This window comes from Bos javanicus, chromosome 13, assembly GCF_032452875.1.
Source record: "Bos javanicus breed banteng chromosome 13, ARS-OSU_banteng_1.0, whole genome shotgun sequence".
Classification (NCBI taxonomy): Eukaryota; Metazoa; Chordata; class Mammalia; order Artiodactyla; family Bovidae; genus Bos; species Bos javanicus.
This window is the reverse complement of record NC_083880.1, coordinates 72112730-72125937: the sequence shown is the minus strand read 5'-3', so window position 1 is coordinate 72125937 and position 13208 is coordinate 72112730. Positions and strand designations below refer to the sequence as shown.

The 13208-nt window shown below is 40.8% G+C and overlaps 1 protein-coding gene across 6 annotated transcripts in view; it reads right to left on the bottom strand.

Moving 5' to 3' along the window:
- IFT52 (intraflagellar transport 52) overlaps positions 1-12083 on the bottom strand; it is a 38184-nt gene extending 26101 nt beyond the window's left edge. The window contains exons 1-6 of one of the 6 annotated variants that reach the window (XM_061437638.1): positions 11897-12083; positions 9569-9696; positions 8814-8901; positions 7743-7872; positions 7374-7449; positions 6233-6304 (exon numbers count right to left, since the gene is read on the bottom strand). In XM_061437638.1, coding sequence (XP_061293622.1) covers positions 6233-6304; positions 7374-7449; positions 7743-7872; positions 8814-8901; positions 9569-9687 — 485 coding nt within the window. In that variant the 5' untranslated portion in view covers positions 9688-9696; positions 11897-12083. Of the gene's footprint in view, positions 1-6232; positions 6305-7373; positions 7450-7742; positions 7873-8813; positions 8903-9568; positions 9697-11587; positions 11848-11896 lie in introns of those variants that run through there. The other 5 variants (XM_061437639.1, XM_061437636.1, XM_061437637.1 and 2 more) reach the window with 5 other exon arrangements.
- Positions 12084-13208: the final 1125 nt, after the last annotated feature.

The window sequence follows — 13208 nt, the reverse complement described above, 5'->3', positions numbered from 1 at the left end:
GTTTATTACCTCAAAATCAGTATAGCTCTAAGTTTAATGAAGCATTTTAGGAAATGTGAATATAAATGAAAAATGTACAATCGTATGCGTAAATGATTATAACAGAAAGAAATAAAGTAGTCCCTATGGAAGAAGTGGAAGAAGAGGAGGCTTCATCTAAGAACTGAACCAGAACTACACATGAGCCTGCTCTGGGGAACCACGTCGCAGACATAGTTTTCTCCCCCTCATAAACCTGACTGGTGTTATCGCCAGGTACGAATATCTGCCACTGGAGGGGTGTGGAGCGGCTGAGGGCTTATACGAATACAGGCGTATATTTATCCCACGTTGGACACTTCTACGCAGACCAGTCTTGGAGTACCCCCTCTACTCTACACTGTTCTAGCAAAGACTGTGAGTACCCAGAGTGAATCAGTAGTTGGGCAATGTACTCCTGGAAAAGGTGTGGGACTGAGGGGCTAAGGGTGGCGTGCACACCTGGGTGAGGCCAGGCCCTGCAGGAGGAGCTAGGGTTTCAGTGAAAGAAAAATGGAGCGAGTTCCCTGGTGATCCAGTGCTAAAAATTCTGCGTTTCCAATTCAGGGGGCGCGGGTTCCACCCCTGGTCGGGGAACTAGGATCTTGCATGCTATGTGGCCAAAAAGAAAAACGAGCTCTCCAAAGTATTTGTTTGAAAGAAGTGTTCTCAGAATGGAGAGAAACAGGAATCTTAAAAGCAAAGCATATAATTAGAAACTGGGGCAGGAGGTGGGAGGAACGGGCAGAGGGAATACCCAGGAAGAGCTGCCTATGAAGATTTTAATTTTTCTTTCTTTTAGACCACTCTTTTTAGCTTAAGTTTTCAATTATTTCCTTCCTGTGTCAGTTCTCCCTGTCCCTTCAGTAAAGTCTCACCTACAGCTATGACTTCTATGTCTCATCGTGGTTGAGAAGAGGTACCTGCCCCACATTGCCCATTCTCTTCCTTCTACCCTGAACCTAACAGTATCCCAGTAAGGGGGCTACAGCCCAGGATTTCCAGAGCAGGAGCAGAAGGAAGTGAACAGTTGCCAAGGAGGAAGAAAAGGGAGAAACAGTTGTGTGTATGTCAGGGCCCACCCTTTCCCACACTTTCCCAAGTGCACTCAAGGGAGATAATTCTTAAGAAAGCAAAGAGAATGGTCGCTTATAAGATGAAAACTGTCAAGCTATTTATATGCCTCTATTTCTTTTATTATTACTAAGAAATCAATCAGACTGACATTTTGATGAGACTTTAAGTGTTAGGTCCATGAATCAAGGCAAATTGGAAGTGGTCAAACAAGAGATGGCAAGAGTGAATGTCGACATTCTAGGAATTAGCGAATTGAAATGGACTGGAATGGGTGAATTTAACTCAGATGACCATTATATCTACTACTGTGTGCAGGAATCCCTCAGAAGAAATGGAGTGGCCATCATGGTCAACAAAAGAGTCCAAAATGCAGTACTTGGATGCAATCTCAAAAACGACAGAATGATCTCTGTTCATTTCCAAGGCAAACCATTCAATATTACAGTAATCCAAGTCTATGCCCCAACCAGTAACGCTGAAGAAGCTGAAGTTGAACGGTTCTATGAAGACCTACAAGACCTTTTAGAACACTCAAAAAAGATGTCCTTTTCATTATAGGGGACTGGAATGCAAAAGTAGGAAGTCAAGAAACACCTGGAGTAACAGGCAAATTTGGCCTTGGAATACGGAATGAAGCAGGGCAAAGACTAATAGAGTTTTGCCAAGAAAATGCACTGGTCATAAAAAAACACCCTCTTCCAACAACACAAGAGAAGACTCTATACATGGACATCACCAGATGGTCAACACCAAAATCAGATTGATTATATTCTTTGCAGCCAAAGATGGAGAAGCTCTATACACTCAGCAAAAACAAGACCAGGAACTGACTGTGGCTCAGATCATGAACTCCTTATTGCCAAATTCAGACTTAAACTGAAGAAAGTAGGGAAAACCACTAGACCATTCAGGTATGACTTAAGTCAAATCCCTTATGACTACACAGTGGAAGTGAGAAATAGATTTAAGGGCCTAGATCTGATAGATAGAGTGCCTGATGAACTATGGAATGAGGTTCGTGACATTGTACAGAAGACACGGATCAAGACCATTCCCATGGAAAAGAAATGCAAAAAAGAAAAATGGCTGTCTGGGGAAGCCTTACAAATAGCTGTGAAAAGAAGAGAAGTGAAAAGCAAAGGAGAAAAGGAAAGATATAAACATCTGAATGCAGAGTTCCAAAGAATAGCAAAAAGAGATAAGAAAGCCTTCTTCAGCGATTAATGCAAAGAAATAGAGGAAAACAACAGAATGGGAAAGACTAGGGATCTCTTCAAGAAAATCAGAGATACCAAAGGAACATTTCATGCAAAGATGGGCTCGATAAAGGACAGAAATGGTATGGACCTAACAGAAGAAGAAGATATTAAGAAGAGATGGCAAGAATACACAGAAGACCTGTACAAAAAAGACCTTCATGACCCAGATAATCACGATGGTGTGATCACTGACCTAGAGCCAGACATCCTGGAATGTGAAGTCAAGTGGGCCTTAGAAAGCATCACTACGAACAAAGCTAGTGGAGGTGATGGAATTCCAGTCGAGCTATTCCAAATCCTGAAAGATGATGCTGTGAAAGTGCTGCACTCAATATGCCAGCAAATTTGGAAAACTCAGCAGTGGCCACAGGACTGGAAAAGATCAGTTTTCATTCCAATCCCAAAGAAAGGCAATGCCAAAGAATGCTCAAACTACCGCACAATTGCACTCATCTCACACGCTAGTAAAGTAATGCTCAAAATTCTCCAAGCCAGGCTTCAGCAATATGTGAACCGTGAACTTCCAGATGTTCAAGCTGGTTTTAGGAAAGGCAGAGGAACCAGAGATCAAATTGCCAACATCCACTGGATCATGGAAAAAGCAAGAGAGTTCCAGAAAAACATCTATTTCTGCTTTACTGACTATGCCAAAGCCTTTGACTGCGTGGAGCACAATAAACTGTGGAAAATTCTGAAAGAGATGGGAATACCAGATCACCTGATCTGCCTCTTGAGAAATCTGTATGCAGGTCAGGAAGCAACAGTTAGAACTGGACATGGAACAACAGACTGGTTCCAAATAGGAAAAGGAGTTCGTCAAGGCTGTATATTGTCACCCTGTTTATTTAACTTATATGCAGAGTACATCATGAGAAACGCTGGACTGGAAGAAGCACAAGCTGGAATCAAGATTGCCGGGAGAAATATCAATAACCTCAGATATGCAGATGACACCACCCTTATGGCAGAAAGTGAAGAGGAACTAAAAAGCCTCTTGATGAAAGTGAAAAAGCTGGCTTAAAGCTCAACATTCAGAAAACAAAGATCATGGCATCTGGTCCCATCACTTCATGGGAAATAGATGGGGAAACAGTGGAAACAGTGTCAGACTTTATTTTTCTGGGCTCCAAAATCACTACAGATGGTGACTGCAGCCATGAAATTAAAAGACGCTTACTCCTTGGAAGGAAAGTTATGACCAACCTAGATAGCATATTCAAAAGCAGAGACATGACTTTGCCAACAAAGGTTCGTCTAGTCAAGGCTATGGTTTTTCCAGTGGTCATGTATGGATGTGAGAGTTGGACTGTGAAGAAGGCTGAGCGCCGAAGAATTGATGCTTTTGAACTGTGGTGCTGGAGAAGACTCTTGAGAGTCCCTTGGACTGCAAGGAGATCCAACCAGTCCATTCTGAAGGAGATCAGCCCTGGGATTTCTTTGGAAAGAATGATGCTAAAGCTGAAACTCCAGTACTTTGGCCACCTCATGCGAAGAGCTGACTCATTGGAAAAGACTCTGATGCTGGGAGGGATTGGGGGCAAGAGGAGAAGATGAGATGGCTGGATGGCATCACTGACTCGATGGACGTGAGTCTCAGTGAACTCCAGGAGTTGGTGATGGACAGGGAGGCCTGGTGTGCTGGGATTCATGGGGTCGCAAAGAGTCAGACACGACTGAGTGACTGAGCTGATCTGATCTCATCTAAGTGTTAAGGCTAAACACCCACCCCCAAAACTAATACAGGACTTCTCCTAAGATGTGTGAATGAGTAAGATTAGCTGGGAAAGTGTATTCCTGGAAGAGGAAGCAGATATGTAAAGGTCCTAAGGTGAGAGAGAGCTTAGCATACTTAAGGAATTCAAACAAAGTCAGGGTGGCTACAGCAGAGTAAGAGAAGGAAAAAGACAAGTGATAAAATACACGGGGCTAAAGGACAGCCTGAGACTCCAACAGCTAAGAGATTTCAAAGCACGAAGCAGGGCTGCTTATCCACACCTCAGAGCCTCTCAAGACACGGTTCTGCTTCCGAGATAACCCAGGAAAGGAACAATCTGCCATCTGCCCTTCACGAGACTGAGGAAGTGAGACTCTGACAGCAGGTAAGTTACACGCCTCATACCTTACAAGCACTCCTGCAAGTATGCCTCGCTGGAGTTTCCCAACAGCTAAGATTCATATCGTCCCCAGTACACAGATATAGCAACTACAGCTAAGAGTCACTCTGTGCTGGGCCACCCTGCAAGGAAGGCATGAAATTGGAAACTTCTAAATCCTTCTAAATCCAAGTCCACAGTTCTTTTACTTCTTTACCAAGAATCAGATTGTGATTCTTAAATGTCCAAAAATGTTAACTTATATGTTGCTACTTATTTTTACCCTTTATGACTTTACTGTGGTTTTATACTAAGAAAGATTTTTTTTTTACTCTAAGATTATAAAACATTCACTTATCGTTTCTTTCAGTACTGTTGTGGTCTGATTTTTAATATTTATAAATTTAACCCATCTGAAATACATTTTGAGATGTGGCATGAAAATAGAAATGTTTTCCAAGTGAAAAACATTTTAGCCAAAATTATACCATTCATTCCCCAATAATCTGAAATATCACTTTTACTATAAAATAACCCTTATCTTCCATATATTTTGGGTCTAATTTTTTGTTTTTCACTAGTTTGGAATTAGTATCACAGTATTTTAACTACTAGAGGTTTGTAATATGCATTAATGATATAAAAACATTCAACTTTTATGGGACAGAATATCCCAAAGTAAAATGATAAACTGGGAAAAATACTTGCAACCAATGGAGGTCTTGTAAATGGATAAGATATACCATCAACAGGAAAACAGATCAAATGCGTGAATAGGAAATTCACAGGATAAACACAATCAGTCAATAAACTTTGAAGGCCATCCTATTCATAATCCAAGAACTACACCTGAAAATAAAGTGGTATCATTTCTCAGTAGAATATTCTATGCTGGCAAGAGAGGAAAGGGATGTTCGTAGGGACCGCAAACGCTACACGTGCCTGGAGGGTGATTTGGCAATGCACCACATTTGGCAATGCATCAACTGGAACATCTGTGACCCCGAAATTTAAACACCAAGAATCTGGCCTACTAAGATACTAGCATAAGTGCTCAAAAACTGTGCCTACAAAGATGTTCACTTTGTGCTTTGTTATTTATGACAATTAATATGAAATGGTGGAGGACAGGGAAGCCTGGCATGCTGCAGTCCCTGGGGTTGCAAAGAGTTGGACACGACTTGGGGGCTGAACAACAACAATATCAAACTGTGTATAATAAAAATAAGGAAAAGAAGTTAAGAGTCTGCCTTGGAGCAGACTGCCTAGCACCGAAACTCAGTTCCGACACTAGTCAAGTGAGCCTGGGCAACTACACTCTCTGTTAACTCGTCAATAACCTTAGAGGCTGCTGTGAAGATTAACTGAAGTAATAATACATGCCATGCCTACGACACAGTAAGTGCTCATTAAATGTTAGGTGGTATTATTAATGCAAAATGTTATAAAATTACCTAAATGTCCAGTAAGAGGAGACTGGCTAGATTAGGATACATCCAACTGAATCCAGTCATTATTAAAAGGATAAAGTACCTATCCCTATTTTTATATATGAAAAAAAAGATTTTTAAATCTAAATGTTGTTTAGAAGGATTATCTTTGGGGAGAAGGGCATGGATTTAGTTAGAGTGGAGGGTTCTATTTTCTTCCTTTTGAACTGATCAAACTGGTTTTTTGATGAGAACTGCTTTTGTAATCAAGAACGAAAATGGTTTCATTTTGAAAAAGGAAACTCTTCAAATGACAATTCTGCCCTCTTCAGGTGGCCTCGGGGAACACACTCACTGCGCGTTGTTTCCACTGCTCTCCTCATCAAGGATTCCAGGCACCGCCTTCCCTGCAGCCCGGCTAATCTCCCTTGAAGAAAAACGAATTAAAATCTAGTACACAACAACAACAAAATAAATGTAGGGATTTCACACTCCATTCATTAATATAACTTTCAATCAGATACGAGGACTGTGCAGTCAAAATACAATTCTTAAAAAAATTAAAAGTACTCCTACACACTTCTCTCTCTTCTGAAAGTTTGCAAAAGTTAATATGAAAATGTAAGAGTTAATTGCTCTTTCTTGAGTCCTGAGGAAAGGGCTCAAATATGTGTTAGACCCACATTCTTGCCTTGTATTCTAGACTCTGGATCTTCAGACCCTACGTACCTGGCAAGTTGAAGTGTGGAATGAATTGTTCTGGACACGGGGACCAGAGGGTCCTTGATGTTGCCCCTCACGCACTCAGTTCCTGCTTTCTCAAAGCTCTTACGGTTTAGGATTCAATGGATGAGAAAAAAACGAGTTTCATCTTTGGTTCCAGGGGTGAATATGACCCCGGGCCTTCGATGCCCTCTGCCACAGTGACCAGTTCATGATGAGCCTGTAGCCTAGGTCAGCTCAAAGAAACCACACCTCAGGTCTACTTTTGTTAAGCAGATTGGAACCAAGGCCTGCACTCTTGCCCTAACTCACGTAGCATGAAGATACCAATTTGGGAACCGTTAGAAGGATTCAGTCCACACACACCGGAGAGCAGAGCCAAGAGAGCTGCAGAGAAATGGGACTGGAGTCCTGATGACATTGTGATCTGTCGGTCCATATCCAAAGCACGCCCAACTTCTCAGCTTTTCAATTACATGAATCAATACAATCTCCCTGTTGCTTAATCCCATTTGAACAGGGTTTTCTGTTACTTGAAATTGAATATATTCTGTCAAAAGGTGATGTGGAGTCGGGTTTCAAAAGATGGGAGTAATATTATTTGATGGATGAGAAGTGATATAATACAATAAACAATCATTTAATAAAATAAAACAAAAAGGCAAGAAAGGAAAAAGGCTGGAGAAAACAATGTGTGAGAAGATAGAAGGGAAGAGTCACGGAGGAAAGAGGAGAGTCATCGGCAAAGTCATTTCCACTTTTGATATGCTTACCTATTCAAGACTCCATTGGAAACTAGAGCTTCTTTAGGATGGAAATACTTGTAATACACATTTCTAACCACAGCATCTTTAGGGAGAAAAGAGAAGGTGGTGCATCTTAGATTAGAAGTAAGTTTGATATTATAGACACGTACAAATTTTGACCTGAAGGGAATCCTGGAACTGTATTCCAATCACTCTCATTTCATACATGGAAGAAGCTAAGCACCAAAAAAGTGAGACTGCTGGGGAGGTCAGAATGCAGGACCGTGCACCCTCACAGCCCAGGGCTTTCTCCATTGTACTATCAGGCCCAGAGGACTACGATATAAATAATAAATAGGAAGTTACTGCCTCTAATAAAATAGTAATAATAATTACCATTATTAACCATGATTCCATATTCTTCTAGGAGAAAGTTAATGTTGGTATCAAATCTGGATTCCCCACCCTCTCCTAGCATCACAAGGATGTCTCCACCACCATCAAGGTATTTCTTTAGGATTTCAAACTACACAAAGAAAAAAAAAAAACAATCTATAAATTTATGCCAAAGACCTTTGTCAAAAACACTGTGAATAAGATCTTAACTAGCTGAAAAAGAAACACTTCCAATCTGTAAAGGCACTTAAATATAAGTTTATATTAAGAAAACATAAAACTTACTATGTTTCAATAGGATTTCCATATTTGTCATTAGCATAAAGCTCCAAAATACTCAAACTGAAACCACATTTTCCCAGTTGACTATCTGGACAGCACAAGTGGAAAACTACTAGCTAAAGGAAGATTACAAGTCACTGTCGTATAGATCCCATATGGTTTATCCATTTAACTGTTGGTGGACACCTGGGTTGCTTCTGCCTTTTGGCTGCTGGGAATGGTGCTCTCGATGAACGTGGGTGTACAAACCCCTTTGAGATCCTGCTTTCAATTCTCTGCATATATCCCAGAAGTGGGATTGCGGAATCACAGAATTCTGTTTGTCATTTTTTAGGAACCACCATCCTGTTTTCCACAGTGGCTGCACCACTTCACCTCTCCACCAATGGCACACAAGGGGTCCAATTTCTTTACATCTTCACTCATTTATGTTTGGGTTTCACATTTCTCATTCTTTGTCTAGCCATGAAACAGAGTTTAAAAATAGCTAAGAAATAGTTTAATTTTAAATGGAATTTCCTATTTTTAAAGCAAAAATATGGCAAAGAGGTATGGCTGATACTGAACTCGCCTGCACTGTCTGTCTGGCACTTTTCATGCAAAAACTCAGCCACACCACACCATAGCTGTTGTGCTGCATGAATCATCACAACTCCACGATGAAGAGAGAGATGAAGTGACCACCTTGAGGCCTCACAGGTAAGTGGTGAAGAGGAATTTACGTTCAAGATTTCAGAGCCCATTCTCCTAGCTATCTCACTACCAGTCTTCTTTACGAATATTTCTTACCTCAGCTGCGGTAAATTTTTCCCTCGGCCCAGCTGTAATCCATAGTTTCACCCCAATGAGCTTCTCAGGTGTGATTTCATCTTTTAAGCTAGAAATATGATTTTAAAAGCAAGTGTCAGATCCATGATTTAAACCAATTTATGAGCTATTTTAGCATCTAAACTGTATGGAATCAGAGGCTACAGAGGCCCAGAGATGAAGGATTTAGAGGTACCTAGTCTAGCTTCTCTCTCAAAAGTGAGACTCCTCTCTAATAGGCCTGCCCCAGAGTCATCAGCCTCTGTTCAAATATACCTATAAGCCAAAATTCTAGGTATCTTAGATTAGACTAGACCACACTAGAGCATAAAGAAGTCCCCCAACTACTAATTCAATCAGCTCTACCATTAGCTCACATGACTACATATCCTTACCCATTAAGAAAAACCATGCATACACACTCAGAGATATTTTTGGTTTTTCCTTTCCCTAAACTGAAGTACTGACCTGAGTTAAAATATGGAGAAAGCCTTTAACCTCTGAAAAACGCATATATGTATAATTAGAATAATTTTTGACTTGTAATTTGGGGGGACAACTTAATAAATATGCTAATTGCCAATTTTCAAGAGAGATGGTTTAATAATTTACTTCTGAACAATGTTTAGTGGAACCCCTCCCACCGCAAATGCCATTCTTATATAAGATGGATACTTCCCAGTATTACCAGCAAGCTGTTTTTACCGCTCAGAAGGGAAAACAATATACTCGGTCACCTCTGAATTTTCCAGTGACTCCGAAGTCTTTTCTGCATGGATTTATAGCCATTGCTCGTGGTGAAGACTTCCTTTTTGTATGCATTGAAAAGAATGGTGCTCCGAAGCTCTTTTTCCATGGTCACCTCCTTATGGGAAAAAGAAGGGACAGAAAAGGGAAACAATAAACAATATTTCAAAAGAAAGATCCTAAAAGGAATAAATGTCTATTTCCTATAATTCATTAAGAAAAGGAGTACAGCTGCAACTTACCTACAATTCCCAAAGGCTGAAAGTGAAATAAATAATCATGGCGGCAGAAACCCAAGGCAAACCCTGGGTTTCCTATCAGCCCACTCTCATGGCCCTGCCCTGCCATCACCCTGCCACATGGGGAACCATGTTTCCAACCTGATTCCTCACCCTTAACTACTGTGAAATGTGGAGTATAGTTTTCTAAATTCTTTTTACACACACACAGTTACAGTTTTATTCACAAAATAGAACCATATGCACTATTCTGCAACACACTTTTTTCATCTAACCTGTATCTTTCACATCTTTCCATGTCACTATATACCACTTTTTTTTAAGTGCTGCACAGTATTCCATTTTATGGATGTACCAAGATGTATGGCATCAGTCATATACCAATGGACATCTGTTTTTCTCCCCAATTTTTTGCTAGTAAAACAGTACTAAGAACATCATTGAACATGACATTTTGGTGCACTTTGCATATCTTCAGAATAAATTCCTGTTGAATGGCTAAGTAAATTATTTCTAAATTGCCCTACAAAAAACTAATTTTTACTTTCACTAACACTAATACATTTCTGTTTCCACACTACTCTTTTTAACTTTTTCATCTTTGCAAATAAGATAGGCAAAAAAAACCTTATTGTTTTAATCTGCACTCTGAAATTAGTAAGAAGACCATCCTTCACTGTGTATATTAGCCACTTGTATTTCTTCTGATTTTTGTGTTCACATATGCGGATCATTTTTCTATTAGGTTTAATACTTTTTAGTTGATCATGAAACAAATATTTTCAGAAGTTTGTTTTTAGACTTAGTTACTGGTAGTTTTTTTGGTTTAGCTTGGATGAATTTTGCAGGCTCTACGGATAGTTTTAAATTTAATAGAATCAAAAGTATTAACATTTTCCTTTTTGGCTTCTGAATTGCACTGTGTATTTAGAAGAGTTTTTGCCATGCTAAGGTTATAAATACATTTCACAATGCTTTCTTCTAGTACTTTTATGATGTTATAATTTTTAAGATTTAAACTTTAGTCCATTTGGAATTTATTTTGGTGTTTAAAATTACTTTTGTTATTGTTTTAATTACTAAAAAGCTGCCTGACACTAATCTATCTTTTCAATGCTGATTTAAAATACACCTTGCCTATATAATAAATCCCTAAAAATTGAATTTTATTATATATTCTATATAATCTATCTGCCTGTAAGTTCCTGCTCAGTCTCAATTATTTTAATTACTATAGTTTTATAATAGGTATGTTGGTGTTGCTGATAAAAGCTAGTCCCTCTATTACTAAGAATTTTTAGAATTTTCCTGGCTAGTCCCACATCTTCCTTCTTCAAACTTAACTTTAAAATGATTTTGACGGGTTAAAAAAAAAAATCCCCCCATGATCTTTTCATGTTCTATTTATCCACGCCCATGCTTATTTTCAGTGTGTACAAACAACATTATATCCTGCCTTCTGATTACCTTAGTGGTTGCATGGCTGCCAATAATAAACTCAATATTCATAAGCATCTTTTCTATTTCTGGCCTACTGCAATTTACATATTTCTGCTTCTGTCACAATTTTTGTCCCAGAACAAATTCCTAAGAGCAGGATTCCTGGGAAAAGGGGATGGGACTAGGATGTTACGGCACGGTTTCATGTCAGTGTTCCTTCCCACTTGGTAGGATGACCAAAAACCTTCCAGCAGGAGGCGGCGAGTCAGATTCGAGCCCCGTCTGAGGTCTGGGATCCGGGCCTCTATCTGCGCTCCTTTTTTACTTTACCCTGCTGCTGCTGCTGCTGCTAAGTCGATTCAGTCGTATCGGACTCTGTGCCATTTTCTTCTCCAAAGCATGAAAATGAAAAGTGAAAGTGAAGTCGCTCAGTCGTGTCCGACTCTTCGCGACCCCATGGACTGCAGCCTGCCAGGCTCCTCCGCCCATGGGATTTTCCAGGCAAGAGGACTGGACCCTAGTGGACCTCAGTTTTCCCTAGGATATGCCCAGCATCCTCGAGGACACCTGGCCGAGGCCCTCGCCAACTCCCAGGCCTCAGCGCCCTGGCCGGCCCACCGCAGCAGGAATCCGCCTTACCTGAGGCCCGGTGACCACCGTCTGCAACCGCCGCCGCCCAGCACCGCGCGGCCAGGTAACCGCCGCTTAGCAACGGCGGTTGGGAAACTGCCCGCTGGGAAGGCGTGGACAGGGGCGTAGCCCCACCTCGAGAGCGACGTGCCAACGACCTGGCGGAAGACGCCGCTACGACTAACTCTTCTAGGAGGCAGAGCCCCGGGTGGGCAGGGGCGGGGCTTACGCGGGACTGTACCATTATTTTGGATAGAGGGGAAATCCAGACAGAACGTGGATTAACTTTAGGCCAAAGACAAACTCACTGGATTTTCTCCTTTAATATCTAGTTTCATTAAGGGCTTATAAAAACGACTAAGATCATGGCATCTAGTTCCAACACTTCATGGCAAATAGATGGGGAAACAGTAGAAACAGTGACAGACTTTATTTTGGGGGGCTCCAAAATCACTGCAGATGGTGACTGTAGCCATGAAATTAAAAGGATGCTTGCTCCTTGGAAGAAAAATTATGACCAACCTAGACAGCATATTATAAAGCAGAGACATCACTTTGCCAACAAAGGTCCGTCTAGTCAAAGCTATGGTTTTTCCAGTAGTCACGTATGGATGTGAGAGTTAGACCATAAAGGAAGCTGAGCGCCGAAGAATTGATGCTTTTTAACTGTAGTGCTGAAGAAGACTCTTTGAGAGTCCCTTGGGACTGCAAGGCAAGTCAAGTGGTTTGGTATTCCCATCTCTTGAAGAATTTTCCACAGTTTATTGTGATCCACACAGTCAAAGGCTTTGGCATAGTCAATAAAGCAGAAATAGATGTTTTTCTGGAACTCTCTTGCTTTTTCCATGATCCAGCGGATGTTGGCAATTTGATCTCTGGTTCCTCTGCCTTTTCGAAAACCAGCTTGAATATCTGGAAGTTCATTTATGTATTGCTGAAGCCTGGCTTGGAGAATTTGAGCATTACTTTACTAGCGTGTGAGATGAATGCAATTGTGTGGTAGTTTGAGCATTCTTTGGCATTGCCTTTCTTTGGGATTGGAATGAAAACTGACTTTTTCCAGTCCTGTGGCCACTGCTGAGTTTTCCAAATTTGCTGGCATATTGAGTGCAGCACTTCCACAGCATCATCTTTCAGAATTTGAAAGAGCTCAACTGGAATTCCATCACCTCCACTAGCTTTGTTTGTAGTGATGCTTTCTAAGGCCCACTTGACTTTACATTCCAGGATGTCTGGCTCTAGGTCAGTGATCACACCATCGTGATTATCTGGGTCGTGAAGATCTTTTTTGTATAGGTCTTCTGTGTATTCTTACCACCTC